This window comes from Nematostella vectensis, chromosome 4 (assembly GCF_932526225.1).
Source record: "Nematostella vectensis chromosome 4, jaNemVect1.1, whole genome shotgun sequence".
Classification (NCBI taxonomy): Eukaryota; Metazoa; Cnidaria; class Anthozoa; order Actiniaria; family Edwardsiidae; genus Nematostella; species Nematostella vectensis.
In genome coordinates this window covers 13,848,968-13,868,499 of record NC_064037.1, presented here as the reverse complement: position 1 = coordinate 13,868,499, position 19,532 = coordinate 13,848,968, and the positions used below count along the sequence as shown (strand labels likewise).

The 19,532-nt window shown below is 39.6% G+C and overlaps 3 protein-coding genes across 4 annotated transcripts; 2 read left to right on the top strand and 1 right to left on the bottom strand.

Annotated features, from left to right (window-relative positions):
• The first annotated feature begins 15 nt into the window (after positions 1 to 15).
• Positions 16 to 16,635, top strand: LOC5510940 (FACT complex subunit SSRP1). Of its 2 annotated transcripts, none has more exons than XM_032380132.2 (18): positions 16 to 186; positions 613 to 798; positions 1,595 to 1,700; positions 3,651 to 3,731; positions 4,088 to 4,203; positions 5,016 to 5,110; positions 5,262 to 5,391; positions 6,158 to 6,261; positions 6,752 to 6,880; positions 10,732 to 10,962; positions 11,585 to 11,651; positions 11,722 to 11,863; positions 12,451 to 12,511; positions 12,911 to 13,052; positions 13,865 to 14,065; positions 14,334 to 14,425; positions 15,354 to 15,513; positions 16,363 to 16,635. In XM_032380132.2, the coding sequence occupies exons 1-18, from the start codon at positions 130 to 132 to the stop codon at positions 16,480 to 16,482; spliced, it is 2,220 nt and encodes a 739-aa protein (XP_032236023.2). In that variant the 5' UTR covers positions 16 to 129; the 3' UTR covers positions 16,483 to 16,635. The 2 variants fall into 2 exon arrangements, with proteins under 2 accessions (XP_032236023.2, XP_032236022.2); XM_032380131.2 differs by having other exon boundaries at positions 17 to 186; positions 15,351 to 15,513.
• On the top strand, positions 6,887 to 10,378 carry LOC125561744. The gene is made up of 2 exons (XM_048725912.1): positions 6,887 to 7,500; positions 7,876 to 10,378. Exons 1-2 carry the CDS (start codon positions 7,435 to 7,437, stop codon positions 10,282 to 10,284), a joined length of 2,475 nt encoding a protein of 824 aa, XP_048581869.1. The 5' UTR covers positions 6,887 to 7,434; the 3' UTR covers positions 10,285 to 10,378.
• A 966-nt stretch (positions 16,636 to 17,601) lies between the features above and the next one.
• LOC5510939 (nicotinamide N-methyltransferase) lies at positions 17,602 to 19,423 on the bottom strand. Its single transcript, XM_001631286.2, has one exon. The coding sequence runs from the start codon at positions 19,379 to 19,381 to the stop codon at positions 18,542 to 18,544; it is 840 nt and encodes a 279-aa protein (XP_001631336.2). The 5' UTR covers positions 19,382 to 19,423; the 3' UTR covers positions 17,602 to 18,541.
• Positions 19,424 to 19,532: the final 109 nt, after the last annotated feature.

Genomic DNA, 19,532 nt, shown 5'->3' with positions numbered 1-19,532 from the left:
GGTGACTAGTCCCAAGCACGCGACCGCGGAATCAAAGTTTCATCCGCCATTTTGAATCCAACACGAACTTGTACAAAACTATTGGTGCCCTTAGCGATCGAATAAAGTCTGAGCCAAGGAATTGATGCTATGGCTTCGGAGGGTTTGGAGTATAACGAAGTGTCACTGCTGGTTCGCGGTGCTTTGGTAAGTTTTAAATTGATAAATAATCGCGCTTTAGTCAAATGTGTTGTCATGGTCCATGTGACTGAATGACAAACGAATTCGTGATTTCACAAATGATTGCTGTTACTTGTTAAAAAAGTCTTTCAGAAACGAGCGCCTGGAATGGTTTAATCAGTGATCAACGTCAAATTGATTTTAACAATACACATATGTAGCAGGAACAAAACAAGTGTAGATTTGTATTGTCTTCAGATAAGTTAACTGACAAGAAATTAAAAAAAAAACTAGCCTTTCATGTGGCTGTTGAGGCCAGCACGTAAGGAAAACAAGCTAAATACCCCCCATACCCTGTTTGAGTAGTCCTAGGTTGGGGAGGGGTGGCCTAGATGGTCTTATGCATACATGTAAAGCAACATGGCAACACTAATATCATGTCTTTTCCTTAAGAATTCAGGCAGACTAAAGCTACATAAAAGTGGAGCTGTGTTCAAGGCCAGTAAGACTGGTCGTGTTGACCAGTTCAGTAAAGACGACATTGAGTCAGCTCACTGGTTGAGAGTAGCATGCGGGCAGGAGCTAAAGATTGTCTTGAAGAGTGGACTTCAGTTTAGATTTGATGGTTTCAAAGAGAGTGTAAGTGGGGATAGATAGAAGATAAAGCTTAAAGAATATTGATCAACCACTGCTTTGTTATTGTTTATCATTGAAAATACAACAGCTTATTCAAAAAGAAACTTCAAAATAACAATCTAGGCATGAAGTCAGATAAATTGGTAGTTTCTCGGTGTAACAGAGCACCAAGATGGCGTCCATCACCTCTAGCTAAAGCACCAAATCGGTGTTCTCAGACAAATTCTCAAAGCACCACACAAATCACTACTCTCGCCGTTTATCGCCAGATTGCACAAACATGGAGTCTTGTTTTGTCAGCTTTGTCGGTACTGACAAATCAACAAACGCGTTTGAAGGCACATAACAATCGCACAGAGCGCTGACAAATTTCGTCAACCTGTCGACTGACAAATCGACAAACCTGTTTCACTGCAGATAACCACCGCAAAGAGCAATCACAAATCATCACTGACAAATTTTGTCGACCTGTCGACTGACAGATCGACAAACCCGTAACACCGAGAAACTACCGATAAATTATTGACAATATTTGATCGAAAATATCTTGGTTGCTTGCTTAAATTAGTTTATAGAAGTAGATGCTTTGTGTGACTCACCATTGAGTAGGAGCATAACTTGGCAGCGTGATTGGTCTTCTTCAAGTAGCTGGCTTTGGAGCTAAAATTAGGTGTATTTAGTTATTGCTATTGTAGGGGCCTCCATCATTCTATTGTCGCTGAATATTACTGCTTTTCACAATGCATAGCAATTCACATTTCTTACATTTGAGCTTATGATTTGTTTTCATTTATTTCAGGATTTTGCTAATTTATCAGAGTTTCTAAAATCATTTTTTGGAGTCAAGTTAGAGGAGATGGAACTATCAGTCAAGGGTTGGAACTGGGGTACTGCCACTTTCAATGGTAAGTCAGTTGTGTGTTTTCTCTTCCTGTTATATACCTATTTCAAAAAACGTTGTCAGTGCGAAATGGCAAATGGCGATTGGCAAATGGCAGTTCTAGGACCGAAAGGAACCATGGGTCTCATTAAATTTCTACTAAATGCTGAAGAATATGGATAAATCAAACAATTATCCATTAAAGGTCATCAATGTATGTCTCTGACATTGCTAGACTTTATTTAACACCTTTAATTTTACGAATGATTAGTACCCAGAAGCACCGTTGGGGCTTAGAACTGCCATTTACTATTGGCCATTCGCCATTTGCACTGACAACCTTTTTTGAAATAGGTGTATATTCATTCTGAAACACATTCTGCAGATAAGTCTGTTAGTACCAAATTCTGCTTGATATACAAACAAGCCTCCTTTAAGTTATGGCTGATATTCTAACAGATAATTCTTATGTTAAAACCATTGGGGAAACCACAGGGAACCCAAATTCTATAAAGTATTTTCCTTTATAAATTCAAAGCAGCAGTGTCAACCCACTTTTGGTACTTTTCCTGTATATTCACCGTCAAAGTAATCTTATCACAAAACCTTGCCTGAATCTGATGTTTTCTTGGGCAATTTTTTCTAAAAAAGCTATGCATATCATCCCTATCAATGAGTCCAGTCATGTCCAAGTAAAAAAAATTCTATTTTCTAGGTTAAAGATATTCACTTGCTAGAAATGGCATATATGTGATCCAATCCACTGGTGTATGTCACAGCACAAGTCTAAAAAGGTCTAGTTATTTTGATTAAAATCTAGGGGTGGTTGATTAACCCATTGACTCCTGGCTTTTTTTGAGCTGAATTTACAAAAAACAGACTGAAAACAGATACCTCCCCCCCTATTCTGAGTTTTATACAGCCCGTCAAGTAACACAGCTGCACCTAGTCAGCGGTATCCAAGCTTTCCAACAGTGCTTTGCGGTCCCCACTTTTAATCCCTCGTCGTTGTGCTGAAGCCAGCACAAGTTGATGGTTGCTTGTATTTTTCATCAAAAATACAGCTATGAGCATATTAGGAGAGTGTGTCAGGACATCATGTAGTCTTTTGGGGCATAATTGAGTGCTTTGCTTATGGATATTTGCAAGCAAAGGTGGATTCATGATGATTTTTTCTTGTTTGGCTTTGCCTGGATGAGAAAATAATTTTCTAATGAATCACCACAGCTCTCCTAAATGCTGTCTTTTCTGAAACCAAATTGATTCCAAAATTGTTTACACTGCTATTCTGGGTCTGTATGACCTGGAATTGATTTGTTTGGCTTCGGGGTGAAAAGACTTATAAAAAACCATCTGACTTTGCGGAGAGGAGTGTTGACTGGCCCCATGAATTTTCCCCTGGATCTCCCAGAATGCTTTGCAATACGTGAAGACATCTTCGTGGTTGTACAATCCTTCAAGGAGTGGACATTGTGTTTTGAGGCCATGGAAATGTACCTGGAGGGTCAGAATAAAGGTATCTATTTGTGTCTTGAGCTGTGTTTGCTGATCTCTCTCCCTTGTGTGGTATTTTGAGCGTTTTATTGAGAGGGGTGATTCTGCTTTTCTCTCCTTGTTCGATTTGAGATTTGTCAAAGAACCTGTGCTATTATTTGGCTTAAGAGTAGATGCCAACACCTTGGTTGGATGCATATCTGCAATACCATTTATCCCTTAGACTGATGCCTGAGTATCTTCATCTTGTTGTGTTTATTTTGCATTTATGAATTTTTTGGGTTGTGGGTACTTCCCAAAGCCGGTACAGGCCGGTTGAGGAGTCAATGTGTTAATAATAAATGACCCACTTTTTGGCCGCCAAGGGGAGTGCACACGCACCTTGCGCACCCCCCCCCCCCCCTGTGTACACACCTGTGTAAACATTGTTATGCCTAGGGCTGTTGACTAACAGTGAGTGAAGCTTGTGCTAAACTTCCAGGCTCAGCACTTGCGTTTGAAGTGGATAAAAAGCCAGCGTTTGAAATCCCACTGAAAGATGTATCTCAAGCTACAACAGCAGGTTGGTGAAAGGGAATTTTCACAATCAGCATCCACACGGCTACAACATCTAAACATTGCCAGGAGTTTGAGCAGGTTGGAGGGTGGGGACGTTTGGCTATTAGCTCTGGTTGTCCCCTTCTAGCTCACAGTTTTCTTTACCACTATTTTCAATATGCAGCAAACTCTCCTTAACAATTTCCTGCCAAATTGCTTTCTGGCTGCTGTCAGTTTGGTGTTTTTTTATAGGTCAGCACCTTGTGAGAGGTGGCATGATATGAAGCCTTTCAGTGCTGGTCAATGAATCCACTTCAAGGATTTTGAATGACGGAAGATGGAAGCCACAAAGCTGTCTAATATTTTTTTATTAATTTTTAGGTAACAATGAAGTGACGTTAGAGTTCCATCAGCATGATGATGCAGAGGTGGCGCTCATGGAGATGAGGTTTTATATCCCTACTCCGGCCGACAGCACCGACCCTAACCCCGTCACGGTAGGCTCTGAGTTTTCTACAGTCATTTGACAAAAGGTTGTCTTTGGCTTTGTGACTATGCGACAAGTCCGCATGTAAGCATGGGTAAAAAAACCACTGAAGTGCTTAGCTGTATATAGTAGCCACGGCATAACTTCAGACTGATGCAGGCTTCTCACGTAGTTGCAAAATCGTTTGACGACAACCTATTGTCAAACAACTACAACACAGAGCCATAGCAGGGGGTGGGGCAATGGGGGCACATGCCCCTCCCCCAATATTTTGGGGAAATTATAAGAAAACGACCAGTAAGGCGTGGCTGTGCCCCCGCCCCAATATTTTCTTAATGTTTCTGTATTGTGCCCCCCCCCCATATTTCAAGGCTTGCTACGGCCCTGCAACACTATGATCATCAGATAAGATTCAGAGACATATTACTTTTACATTTCATAGAAAGCCATGGATAAGTGTCAGTAATTTCTGGGTCATTAATCTAAGTTTAATTCTCATTGTCATACAAAATTTTCACAACATTTTTCTTGGCAGATATTCCTCAAATTTTCCGCATGAATTTTTTGTCTCTAGAGTTTCTGCGAACAACAAACAATAATCAATACAAATTGTCAACTATCTGTTTAGGACATCGTATTGGGCATATAGATATTGCAATACATTACATATTACAATAGATATAAAAAAACATTGATCAACATTAAAACTAAATGAATGATCTTGGTACTCCTTGGTTAAGAAAATGAATATTCTATAAAGAAAAGTAATATTTTATTACAAAAAAACTTCACAGTAAGTTCATGTTTACTTATGTTCCACAGACCTTCCATGAACATGTCCTTTCAAAGGCAGATATTATACAGATCACTGGGGACGCAATTGTTACAATACCTGATGTCGCCTGTCTCACACCAAGGTAAGACAACCAACCAAATAGTATTCATACATCAAAAAGGTGTATACTACTGTATGTAATATATTTTTACAGATGGCAGTTGTTTCAGGTGGAGATGCATACTTTATAAGTCTCTCTGACATTAATCAGGTCATTATTTTTTTTATTACAGAGGTCGCTACACAATGAAAATATTTCCGACATTTGTACAGCTTCATGGAAAAACATATGACTACAAAATTCCCTATACTACAATACTACGGATATTCTTGCTGCCTCACAAGGATCACATGTTCTTTGTGGTATGTTTGTAATCTTTGGCAAAGTGCAATTTTGTATATTTTTATTATGTCTATTTTTTCCAATACTTAAGTAACAGCTTTTTATGCAGTGTAAACCATAACTTTACAAAATCACATTTTATATACTCATTTATAGATAAAAACCTACAACCTTCATATTATCTTGAAGCATGACACATTGCTATTTCATTAAATGTTTTGAAGGGGCCACCTGTGGCGGTTTCGGCCGTGCACCCCTGGATCTACCCGTTTGAAATGCATTGTGGGGCGATTTTCCCATGTGATTTTGTAGAATGGGAAAAGGGAGACTTTTGTGTTATTTCAGTTATTTATTTAATAATCCAACTCCCAGGGGGGCGTGGCTGAAACTGCCACATGTTGCCCCTACAGTTGTCATTGCAAACAACAAGTGGATTTTTGGATGGCAGTTTCACTACCAAAAGATGCCAAAATGGGTCGCATCTTCAAAACTGGGACCAAAATGAGGCCTCTTTTCATTGTATTTTCCTGGGACTAATGTCCATGAGGTGAGTACAAAGGAAAGAGGCCTCTGCAAGAAGGAAACTCCAAATTGACTGTGAACTCTGTGAGCTTTTATATGGGCATTTTTTCTCTTACCTCTCCCATCCGCTCATTATTTCCCCCTAAAAAACAGTTTGGTAGAAACTTGGCCAGCACACTATGGAATGCATGTTTTAAACAGTAAAAACTATCCTATAAAACATGTTCACAATGTTCATAACACACACTATGTCTATTTTTCCAGGTCAGTATGGACCCTCCCATCAAACAAGGACAGACTCGGTACCCATTCCTTATCACACGCTTTGACAAAGATGAGCATTTCGATGTGAAACTCAACATCTCAGAGTAAGTCATTAGAGCAAGGTTCAAGATTTGAGCAATATCCTTAACTATGACCAATTTTTGGGGCTCCGCTTTTAGATACGTACTGCCATGGTTACAGCGGTGTAGCCAGGATTTTTAACAGGAGGGGTCCCAAATGGGACTTTCAAGGCATTTTCTCCTGTATTTTAGATAATGTCTTATACATTTACTGTATTTTTGGCTGCCAAAAGGGGGGGCCCGGTCTCACTAGGCCACCCCCCTGGCTATGCCCCTATGTTATATCAGATTTACACCCCTGGGGTAAAACTTTTGATGGTATCACCTCAGTCTATTTTTAATAGTCACCCTGACATGCAGTACAGTTCAAAACAATGTCATCCTACTTTGTGTTGTCATTGCAACTGAAAAATTTGTAATTCTATAAACAGAAAGTTTATGGTTTTGAGAGAAGTGCAGAGAACCTGTTCTTTTTTATTTATTTCCAGCCGTTTTTAAAATTTGTTTTCCACAGAGAGGAGATGAAGGAGAAATATGATGGGAAGATTGAGAAGGAGATGAGTGGAGCTATTTATGAGATCATCAGTAGACTGATGAAGGCTGTTGTTGGCAAGAAAATCACTGTGCCTGGTACATTCAAAAGGTTTGTAACTGTTTACCCAATCGTGGCTAAGGCAATTTGACTGATTATGGGGTAGATGATATGATCCTTTAGTGGATTACTCTAGCATTTGGCAGAGAAGAACTTTGATGACAATGGCAGGTAATCCCGAAGGCCATATCTTATTTGTAACACATCTAATCAAGAATGATTTAGCATAGCTTGATAGTATCACCTTTGTTGGAAATCATCAAAATCAGAAGCCAGTTTTAAGCTTTGGCATGCATTGTTTTGAAATGCTTCAAAATGCTGCCATAATTGCATTTATCAGGGTTCCCACAGTCAGGGAAAAGTCAGTGAAATTCGATTTTTTTTCAAGGTCAGGGAATTGTCAGGGAATTATGATTTAAGTCAGGGAAATTTGATAATTCTCAAAAAGTCAGGGAAAAGTCAGGGAATAATTCTTATTTTTCAAAAATCATTATTATGAATTGTGTTGGCGATAATCAAGCAACCTCACTGTTAATTAAAAGTTTCAAAAATCGCAATACATCAGTATAAACGAATTATCCTATGTGGTTTTCCTGTGGAGGAAAATGAAGTGGAGGACTGGGTCTGAATTATGTCGGCCATCTTGTTGCAGTATTGGAAAGCACGTGGAGGTAGGGCTGGAATTAAGTATTTTAGCTATTTTAAGGGCATTATTTCATAACCTTAGCAGTGATAGAGTGGGGGGATGCATAATGTAACAATTTATTGATCATTTAATGACAAAATCGGTAAACTAACGACATTTAATTCAAGATATTTTTGTATGCAGCGAATTTTTTCGTAACTGTTCAGTCTTAGTCTTAAGCTTTAAAAATTATTTTTGTTTATCCTGATTTGCATTTTGAAAAAGAGGAAACCACGCCTGAACTTAGTTAGATATACATTTTTTTTGTCCATTCTCATTGCATTTAATTGCAGCATGACTTTATACAAAATTATTTACAGTCGTAACACTTATTTTTTATAACTTTTGTATTGGTTTGTAGATGAGTAAGCGAACTGTATTTAATAATCTATGGCTTCAAGACCCACTATTTCCTTGGGTTGCACAAGCTCAGGAATCAACTAAAGCAAGGTGTAAAATGTGCTCTGTTACATTTGAGCTTGGAAATATGGGAAAACAAGCACTGATAAGTCATGCTAAAGGCAAAAAACATCTTAGGAGAGTTGCTCCATCGACACAACAAGTTTCTTTGAACTCTTTTGTCACTGTGCAAAAGCAAGAATCCGAACAAAATTCTTCAGCAGCAGAAAGGACAATGACTGTACCACCTCCTCCCGTCGATCTTTCTCAAGTTGCCAGTTCATCTGATTCATCTAAAGGCACAATTAAAAAGTATGTTACCAAAGATGAAACTCTAAAAGCAGAGGTGCTGTGGGCTATAAAAGTCCTCATGTCTCACTATTCCTGTAATAGTAGTGCAGGCACTGACAAGCTATTTTCCAATATGTTTCCAGACAGTGTAATTGCCAAACAGTTCCAATGTGGAGCAACAAAGTGTTCATACTTGATTTGTTTTGGCATTGCCCCATTTTTTCATGATGAATTAATGAAAAGACTTCAAGAGCAAGGAACAATGTATGTTATCTCATTTGATGAATCGCTGAATAAAGTGATCCAGAAAGAACAGATGGATTTGATTGTGCGCTTTTGGGATGTTCAGAAGAATAAAGTTGTATCAAGATACATTGATTCCCAGTTTCTTGGTCACACAAGAGCTGCAGATTTACTTCAAAGTTTCAAGCTAGGTCTACAAAAGCTGAATCCTGCAAACCTTGTGCAGGTATCGATGGATGGTCCTAATGTTAACTGGAAATTTCTTGAAGACCTATTAGAAGATAGAGAACAAACTGATCCAGATCTTCCAAAGCTCATTAATATTGGTGCCTGTGGGTTACATGTGGTACATGGGGCTTTTAAATATGGAGCTACAGCCACAGGCTGGCGTCTTGATAAACTTCTGAGGTCTCTCTGGTACACTTTTTCAGACTCACCAGCAAAAAGAGAAGATTATGAAGCCATTTCTGGAAGTTCCATGTGGCCACTACGATTTTGTGGAACAAGGTGGCTGGAAGATTTGCCAGTGGCAGAACGAGCAGTGGCTATCTGGCCAAATATCAAGAAATATGTTGACGAGGTGTCAAAGCTACCAAAGAGCAAAATTCCTACAAGCCAATCTTTCAAAAATCTACAGGCATTTGTACAAGATCCACTCATTGTTGCCAAACTTGAGTTCTTTATTAGTATCGCACGCATTCTTGGGCCTTTTTTGAAGAAATTCCAAACCGATCAGCCCATGGTCCCCTTTCTTACACAAGATGTACAAACCATACTTGAAGCAATCCTTTCCAAGTTTGTTAAGAAGTCTGTGCTTCAAGAGGCAACAACATGTGCTAAGCTTGCTAACATTGATGTTAGCAAGTCTGACAATCTTCTACCACCAAGGAAGGTAGATGTAGGTTTTGCTGCGAAGATGTCAGTGCATAAGATGGAAAGTACTAAGCAAGCCACACCTCTACAAATCCTGGAATTCCAGAATAATTGCCTTGAATTTCTGAAACAATTATCTAGCAAGGTAATGGACAGATCTCCTCTAAAGTACAAGATGGCTAGGAATCTGGTGTCTTTAAATCCTATTTACATGGCATCAAACCCTGAAGCAGCAACAACCAGATTCTCCAATGTCCTTCAGCAACTGATATCGCATAAAATGAAATCTACCCATTGTTGTGATATTGCTCTACAGCAGTACAAGGCATTCCTTGCTGATGTGGAGAGATACAGTAAGGAGGACTTCAAGTCCTACCAGTCATCAGACAAAGCACTTGATGTCTTCCTAGCAGAGTACTTTCACCAGAAACCACAGTATGCAGACCTTTGGCAAACAGTAAAGATGCTGCTTATCTTGTCCCATGGTCAATCCTGTGTTGAAAGAGGATTCTCTGATAACAAGGATATCGTGAGCAACAATATGCACCAAGACACGCTTGTTGGATTTCGCAGAGCTCACAGTGGTGTCAAAAGTCTGGAATGTCCAATTGAAGATTCTATCACAACTGAGCTGCTTACATCTTGTAAATATGCTAGTAACAGATACAGACAATCTTTAGCAGAGAAGAAATCAATTGAGGCAAAAACCCATAAAGAAAGCTTGAAAAGAAAAGTCGAAGAAGACATCAAGCAAGCAAAAAAGAAAAAACAAAAGCTTGAAACTACAGCTACTGCTCTTCTGAAAGAAGCCGATGACCTTGCTACTAATGCAGAAATGAAGGGAGACTTTAGCATTCTTGCAAAGTCGAACGCCTTGCGGGTAAAATCAAAAGAAAAGAGGAAGGAAATAGAGAAGGAAGAACAAAATATTGATCTTCTACAGAAGAAGCTGAAATCCTTTTGAAAAGACGTTAAGTCAAAATCTCACAATCTTGAGACACTATTGCTTTGTTGCTGTTATTGAAATTATAGATTATTCATTAAAAGTATTCATAAGACATGCTGCATGGTCATTGAAAAATGGGTTATGGTCAGGGAAAAGTCAGGGAAAAGTCAGGGAATTTTACTTTTTCAGATTAGTGGGAACCCTGTTTATAAGCAACATTTTTATTGTTACTACTGACCTTTACTTGCACAAAATGCAAAAAAAATTGACCCAATGTTGTTTATTGCCTCTGTGACATACCACTAAAAAATTGAGAGCTTATACATTTTGAATGCCTGTCAATTACCACTACTTATTGTCATTGATACCATCATTGATATTCTGGCTACACAAATTAGTGTAGGGCAAGGAACTTGGGTTAAATTTCCTAGGCTCCACTGAACTAACAACTGTCATCTGATCTAGTCACCAGGGCGTCAGCTGTATCACATGTTCTCACCGGGCTGGCAGTGGACTGCTATATCCTCTGGAGAGGGGTTTTATCTTCATCCACAAGCCTCCAGTCCACGTCAGATTTGATGAGATTTCTGCTGTCAACTTTGCCCGTGTGGCAGGTGCTGGAGGTCACAGTCGTTCCTTTGACTTTGAGCTGCAGACAAAGAATGGGACTACTATTGTGTTCAGTAGTATTGAAAGGTATGTAGGATCTTTGATTACTTTAATTGTAACCATTATATTCAGTACTGTAGTACTGAAAGGTAACTAACATCTCTAAATGATTTACCATAATATTGTATTCAGTAGAATTGAAAGGTACCGGAATTAACAGCTCTGAATAATTTACTGCTTGTATGGGTGATCCCAACTCTGTCGAGTCTATTAGATAGTAACTTTTTGTTATATGGCTACAATGATAGACACTCTCTGATTGGCTGTTGAGGGGGTTGCTGTGATGTTTTGGATATTTTCCCACCGTCTTTGTTTACAAAGCCTTGAGTTTCCAATACAAAGCTATATATAAATATAATAAATAATAAATATATAAATAAATTTTGATATATGAAAGATGTTTTTCTAAATGATTTTCCTGCACTCATTGTTTGGTACAATCTGTTTTTAGCTTCTACCGATTTTGCTTTATCACTTGCTGTCTAATCAGTAATATCTATAATTAACTTTGTAATACCATGAAATCATTGTGTTATTATTTATAGTGCAGGCAGTTTCCTCAGAATTTCACTCCCAAACTTTGGAAGATATTGTAGCTGATTCCTACACATCTAATTCAATGATACAATTCTTGTTATTTCAAATTTAGGGAAGAATATGGGAGACTATTTGACTTTGTACGAGACAAGAAGCTACGTATCAAGAACACTGGAAAGGTATGTAATTTCTCAGAGCCCTGATCTTACCCCTAGAATTCTCTACTAAATCCTTTGTTGCTCGTTACAGGCAACAACAAAGAGTACTAAGGAAAAAAATATTGATGATGATTTGATGGGATCAGATGATGATGAGCATGATGCTTACCTAGAGACCGTCAAAGCAGAGGCTGCAGCAAGGGATGAAGACGATGATGAGTCCGAAGATGAAGGTGATTCCTCCTAATCCTGAGCTCTCTTTATTCCCTCTCTGTATTCTTCTAATTTCTATCAGTGCTTCGCTATCTTCATCTTGATCACTTCTTTTTGTAACCCTGATCATAATTCTAAGTTACAGTAGTGGGGAGGGTACTCCCTATATTCATTATATGGGGACAGGCCTGCAGAAAACGTAGGCCTTCTGACCTGCTCTGCCCTTGACAGGGTATATATTTTGTCCAGGATTCAGATTTGATTATTTTGCTTTCACATAAATCTTCATGCAATCTGTCGTCAAGCATTTTTATCACAAGACTTCAGAGGTTTTGAAGTGTATATTTGGCTTTTCTGTAATAGTTTTTTCTTTGTCCTAAACAGGATCTGTTATTACAGGTATTTTGTCCTTCACAGGTTACACACCCTTGGGGCTGAGTATGACCCCTCAGAATTGTTTTCTGGACTTTTTTTTATTTACCTTCTTATCCTATATTGGTCAGTACTATTCCTTATCCCTATTTGTGCTAGATATCATGAACTTGCCCCAGTTACGATTGTTGTGTCTGACTTTTCGTAAAGTGTGAACTGTACGCTTTGTTTGTAGATTCAGATGATGAGTCGTTTGCGCCTGAGGGCAGTGGTGATGACCAAGACGTCAGGGAAGAGTATGTAGTTCAACAGAAATAACCATGCACCTCACTGAGTTTCTGGATGAGGCTATAAGCCACAGTATTGAGTCACTTATTTTAGAGAGGAAATTGTGTTGGAGTTGCTTCATTATGTATAAGAATATGTTACATACTAACCCAGAACAGGAGGTTCCTAGGTTTCGGAAAAATCACCCTCTAGACTGGAAGGTCCATTTGAATGAAGACAAGAGAAATCATCCTTTAGTTGAGAAAATTCTTTCCCCCCCCCCCCACCACCACCACCCTCCATCCTTCTCCCCTGTTCAAAAAAATTGATGGCAAGCATGTAATCAAAGTAGTAATTTTTTACCCTAAATTCCTAAAAAAATTATATTCAGCTATAACTCTATAAATCACTTATCTGCTCTGTGTTAGGTTCGAAAGTGAACCCTCTTCTTCTGAAGCGTCGGGATCAGATTCAGAGGGAGAGAGTAAAAAGAAGAAAAAGGAGAAACCAGAAAAGAAGCGAAAAGCAGAAAAACCACCAAAGTCCCCAAAGAAAAAGGCAAAAACCGCGGTATGTAGGTACTAGAACATGTCACAACTTCCAGAGCCGTAGCAGGCCACGTAAGAGTTTTTTTTTTTTTTTTTTGGGGGGGGGGGGGGGGCACTATACAAGAACAGTAGGAAAATATTGGGGGAGCACCGCCACGCCCCTACTGGTCATTTCCTCATATATTTTTTAATATTTGGGGGGCACATGCCCCCAGTGCCCCACCCTCCCATAACTTCTGTTGAGAAAAATTTATTAGATATTAATTATACAATTATATTGCATTATAATGATACAATTGAACCACCACTAGGTAAATAGTCATCAGAATAGTGAACATTATTATATGGCTAAAGTAATATGTGCGCTGTGATTGGCTGATAGGGGGTTAAAATTTTCCCATCTCGGACCGATTACCATGGGAATCGGCCCGAAACAATCTATTGCAAACTCGTCGGTCTGATATTTTTCCGTACAGACCTTACGCTTTTAAGCGTTTTAATACTTAAAAGTATTAAAACTTGGCAGAGTGACATGAATGATTGTGTGATAGAGGTTTGGATGTAATCTTATTTTGAGATTTCATCATTGGCAGGGTGGGGTCCAGAGTAGTTATTCACTGACCACGGATCATTTAAGATCAAATCGGCATCTTTAGCTCTGGTAATATTGTGGGTCACTCGATCCATCTAGACACTTTTTATATCCAAATACACATAAAATAAACCGTCTTCTTCACTACCAACAAAGAGGTCGACCGGAGTCGAACTCTTCAAATAAGCAGGATGGGGTACGCGCCTGTTCATATAATAGAAATACGTACTGCTTGTCTTTAGAGCTTCGTTGAGACAGGCGAAAAAGGCAAGAAGGGTGGAAAGAAGAAGAAAGATCCTAACGCGCCCAAGAGAGCTATGAGTGCCTACATGCTTTGGCTGAATGATACTCGTCAGGAGATCAAGGACAAGAACCCGGGAATATCCGTGACAGAGGTGTCTAAAGTGGCGGGCGAGATGTGGAAGAATCTTACAGATAAATCGGTGAGTAACCCTTGGATTACTAAACTCTTATTCGGTCACAAGTGCACCTTGTGCATTTCGTTTCCGAGTGTCTTAAGTGCAGGCGAGTTGTAGAAGAATCTTAGATAAATCGGAAATTGGATTCGTTTCCAAATCGTGACTGGTTTTCTGGTATATTAGACCGCGCAAACCAATGAGAGAGCGCCGAAAACTATCAAGCGTCAAGGCTCTTTGTTTTGTGTGACATACAGACATAAATTGATAACTACCTGGATTATCTTGGTTGTAGAAATGGGAAGAAAAGGCAGCGATCGAAAAACAGAAATATGTACAGAGGATGAAAGAGTACAACGAAAACAAGAAAAATGACGAGGAAGAGAGGTATGTACTGGTGACTGATTACGTTATGATCATAGGGATGTCGTCATGATCTTAATGAAAACGTCATGGTGATTGCCTCAAGTACAGCGGCAGAATTAACAGTTTGTCATGCATAATATTATTGTTTGCGTCCATCCATGTACCGTTATAATTTTTGTTTATGTTTCAAATATGCTCGCTTCGTGGAGAAATTGTCTCGTTTCTCAGTGGCCAATAAGCCAATGAGAAACGAGACAATTTTTTACCAAAACGTTTAAGAGTGGACGCAAATGGCAGTAAAAGTACATAATCCTCTCTAAATTCACTGACAAATACGATTGGTTTGTTATGTTTTCGTCAGCATTATTGCCTCCTTTTCTACTGCTAGCTCACAGGGCACATTGCAAACCGCGTCATTTGACCAAAATTTAAGATTTGCCAATTTAAAAAAGGATTACATTTCGTACATAAAATGTAGTAAGGCAATCCGTTCTTCCCTGTCCTCGAATGTTCGTAGATACACACAGAGGGAAGAAAAACAGTTTGAGTGAGAGAAATCATCATTGCCCGAATAGAAATGACCCAAAAATATTACCATGGGAATACAAACTAAAGTTAGCTGGGACTCAAGTCATCCGTGGTCGGCTTATCAGGGTTTATTGTGGCGTGTTCACTTCCCGCAACAAGAGTAAGTGAAAATGGGAAGGAGATGGATGCCCTGTGAATTGCATGCTTATGACTTCGATACCGGTTGTCACGTCCTTGAAAACCAAGGTCTCTCCGTTTGACTCAAAGAAAAGCTTTTTAGTGGGTAAAACGATGAAAAAACTTTCCTAGCATGTTGATAGCGTACCAGGACAAAAATCGTGGCTATGCCCAAATTTGCCTCGATCTTTGTCAGCCCCTTTTAAATAGTTTTTTTTCTGACTCTTGCATTTGAATACAGCAGTCCCAAGAAGAAATCTCCATCGAAAAAAGCTTCCAAGGCTCCCAAAGAAGAGAAGAGCCCATCTCCCCGAAAAAGCCTGGACAACAACCAGAAGTTCAAAAGCGCTGAGTTTGTTGAATCCAGCGGAGATTCGTCAGATTCCGAGGCCGAAAAGAAGAAGGTAATGTTAAATGTGGTAGAGATAAGCGCGTAATTCTCTTTTCGCGCATGAGAATTCTGAGCAGGTGAATAGCGTAGAGTGTAGAGAGAGTGCAGATTAATAACAACTTTTAATCTTTTACTTTACCCGATGGGGTTGGTTGTTACGACATAGAATATTATGTGGAACCGTAAAATCGCTGTCTAAAATATGTTTTTTAAAGAGTGTTGACAACCACTTCTTTGCTATTGCTTATAATTGAAAATACAACGGTTTATTAGCAAGGAAACTTCAAACTGACAATCTACGAATAATACGTCATTGGCGATATTTTATTAACAAATATTGGTTACCGCTTGATTTTGCCGATGAAAATGGATGTTTTGTGTGACACCGCATTGAGCAGGAGCGTAAAATGGCGGCGTGATTGTCGGCCACCATTGCAGGCATGACTACGCTATACAGCAGCTTGTTGAGCCAGCAACGTTGGCTCTGTTAGCTAGCAAAGCTTACATGTTGGCAGAGCCAAGAATAACTTGTTAACAATGTTGTAAAATTGGGAGCACTGATGGTCGTCAGAAAAGCGTCCATACATGCCATCTAAAGTTGCAGCCTTTTTTTGCCAACATTTCGTTTATTTCCTGTTAAACCGAGCGAGGTTATGCTACCAATATTGGACGATACTATCGCTGTTTAAACCGGGCAACACCGGTCTACTGTCCTGAGCAAAACTCGTCTGAGGCCCTGGGCGAAATCTATCTAGGCCCTTGGCGAAACCGATCTGAGGCCCAGAACAAAACAGGTCGAAGGCAGAGTGATTTTGAAGGGCAAAATCGATACTTTTTAAGTCGTATTTGCTTTGATTTACAGGGGAAAGGCAAAAAGTCAGCGAGTAAAAGCAAGAAAAAGAAGGAAGAGTCTTCAGAAGACGAGTCTATGGAGGAGGAGTCAGAAGAAGAGATGAGTGAGGGTGCGTCCGATTCAGACTGATGCTGGTTAACCAGACGGGCCAGGACGAACAAGCATCTCGATCTGTTTGAGTCATTGAACATTGCTTAATCGTAGATCCTAAACTCAGCTTTATAAATATTGTCAAAGTGCTTCTAAGATATTTGCTTGTGAATAAACCAATTTTATTGTGAAGCATAGCACTTTGGTTTAACACCTAACTTGTCTTGACTTGCCCACAAGAATGGCGCAAGTACACTCACACTAGCAAACGCACACACACCCATGCACAAACATGCAAAAGAAGAGGTAGAAATACGTAAAGTTTTCTGTTCCCTCAGTTGGGGAGGTTTTTTTTATCTGGAATCACAAATAACATTACGAACCCAAAAGTACGTTCAAGTACTATACACACAAATTTTGTCTTCTGTGTGGACTGTCAATTTTCATTAGCAGAAAAAGCAAAGTTAGAAGAAATGGAGAAGTAGGAAATTACTTCGAATGAAAATAAGCATGATCACATACAATCAAGGTTAAAAGGAATAATACATTTTCTTTACACCTAAAGGAAAGGCAAAGCCTACCGGCCTGTAGCCTGCTTTCTGTGTGTGTGTTTTTATTTGTAAGAAGAAAGCCTGAAGTTTTTTTTACTATTTCACCACACTTGCTAAGCCAGGCCAACGGGCTTGTGCTTTGCTTTCTTGCTTAGACCAGGTCACCTAAACCTTTTGGATTTCCCAATGAAAGAGAGCCTTACAATGTCTCAGTGATCAGGCTAGCTTTAGATATGACATTTTGGGGCAAAGGATTGTCAAAAAAAGGGGGGGCTTAAGAAAGGCATAGAAGTTAGCGGAGAGCAATGTCAGTGAAAATATGAAATAGTGCTCTAGCCCTAACCAAAGACATCTCTGTAAGGTGCTTAACGAACATGGCCTCAATCTTTGACAACAAAAAGGCATGTTTTAAGTTCTAAGGCAATTTTATTGACATTTCACACAACGCTTTACTCGTCCCCTCTCAGAACAGCTGAATTCCAAGCTACGAACAAGCAACCATTGCCTGGGCTACCTGTGCACAAACCAGACCATCAGAGGTAACACTAGCAAGCTCTAGTGGAGGGAGGGGGGGGGGGGCATTGCATGATATAACTAAATCCTTGTGCAATCAACACCAGCAGTGTTTATTAAAAATGCAAAGCTGATCTGTGCACCATATTGGGGGACAAAGAACATGGCACAACTATAATTCCCTTTTTTCACAAAAAGGAACAAACAAGTTGAACAACTTTGCAAATTGAATAACTTTCGTCCTTGTTGCATAAACATGATACCAAAAGCTTATTTGTCTCAATAGAACATTGAATAGGATTAAGCATAAAAGCAGAAGTACATCATACATGTATACATTTTTCAGAAATTGTGGGGGGGGGGAGGTATAAATTTGTCTTTGAAAATAGATGGGGAGACACAATCACATTGCTGTGATAAAATTGTAATATATAGAAGAAGTTACATATCTTGGCCTAAGGAAATGTTAATTCACAGTGACTGTTAGATAGTGTTGCCTGATTTTTCAATTCTAAGTATTGTTAGAGTGGCTTTCAAAAACCTTTGTAAAGCACACTTGAACAGCTAACATTCTAAATATCAGCCACACTACTCTAATTTAAGGTTTAAAATATCAAATCTAGATTATTCTACTGCAATCCTTTGGGAAATGAGTAGCCATAGAGTAACAAATACAGGGTGTGTAAGGACTGTGTGTACTCCTTGACTGTCCCCTTCAAGGAGCATTGTCACCAGTTTACTTCCAGTCTATTACGTTACAATCTCCGATGATTTTTAACGGGAAACGCAAAAGATATTTCAAAACATAGAAAGCATTGTGTCTATTGGAAGTTTCTTTGAGGATGTGACTGCTTATTTCGAGCGGATGGCCTGTTAAATATTTCGGATTTGAATAGATTTTTTTGGCTTTTAACGGCTGAGGTTTCCGTCGTACCTCCGGAAGTAAACTGGTGACAATGCGGCTTTAAGTATTATACAGTTCCCACATGAATGTTCCACCCCCTCAGCAAATTGTTATGCCCCGTGCATGAGCACTATTTTGGAGCTCTCCCTACAACAAAATGGTATCTCTCAGGCCCGCCCTCATCAGCATCTTCCGCCTCTGACCCTTGGGCATAAACCACTTCCAAGCCTGCTTTTCCCATGCACTCCTTTACAAAATCTACCGACACTTGACCAAGACCGAATTCAACCTTGTCTACATCCTCCATGCCTGGCAAGCCACCAACAGCATCCTTCACTGCCTCGCAAGACATGCGTTCACTCCATCCACTTAAAATGAGATGACCTCCTGGTTTCAGCATGTTGGAGAGCTTCTGCACTGCTATAATATACTCTGACTCATTCTCTACAACAATTTCAACAGTGAAACAGGACCCTATGACGTCATACGGTGGCCCATGTAATGTCATATCTGGCGGTAACGCTAGGATGTCATCAGCTTTTAGGTCACATGGTACAAGCGTGACTTTACTTCGGATATCTTCCTCGCGTTGCGTGACTTCCTGGCCGTCGCACTTTCCCTCAAGATTCTTAACAACGTATTCGATGAATGGCCGCCAATCAAATCCCTTGGGATCTTTTTCTTTCCATAATTTCACGGCCTCTTGGTTTGATGGTGTATAATCTGCGGAAACAAGCTCCTTGGCTCTGGGACTGGCGCTGATAAGGCTGTAGATTGTTGGGCCGCCGCCGTAATCGAGACATCTCTTATCTTGCCGGTCGTTGGGGATAATGTTCTTGTACACTTCGTGGAAATGCCTTAACATGTATCTGTTAAATGGAGTGTCAGGGTTTGTAAAAGCGAATTTCAGATACCAATCGGTGTCCCATACTTCGGTAAAGTTTGCCGTTTTCGAGGCGGAATCCGTCATGTCTGACTGTGTAGGTGTGCATAGAGATACGCATGACGAGAATGTTTACACAACAAGCGGTTAGATTGCGGGCGCAAAATTTTATTGCAGAGTTTGTCTTCAGATTCATCCATGGGAGCACGGCAGAATGTATTCCTATTTATTGCGCGAT

Bases quoted from the DNA above. Each gene is read 5' to 3' on its own strand.
- LOC5510940 (XM_032380131.2), top strand. From the start codon at position 130: ATGGCTTCGGAGGGTTTGGAGTATAACGAAGTGTCACTGCTGGTTCGC. The intron at 6,262-6,751 runs GTAAGTCATTAG...TGTTTTCCACAG, and splicing joins GTGAAACTCAACATCTCAGA to AGAGGAGATGAAGGAGAAAT. The intron at 10,963-11,584 runs GTATGTAGGATC...TTTCAAATTTAG, and splicing joins GTGTTCAGTAGTATTGAAAG to GGAAGAATATGGGAGACTAT.
- LOC125561744 (XM_048725912.1), top strand. From the start codon at position 7,435: ATGAAGTGGAGGACTGGGTCTGAATTATGTCGGCCATCTTGTTGCAGT. The intron at 7,501-7,875 runs GTAGGGCTGGAA...ATTGGTTTGTAG, and splicing joins GTATTGGAAAGCACGTGGAG to ATGAGTAAGCGAACTGTATT.
- LOC5510939 (XM_001631286.2), bottom strand. From the start codon at position 19,381: ATGACGGATTCCGCCTCGAAAACGGCAAACTTTACCGAAGTATGGGAC.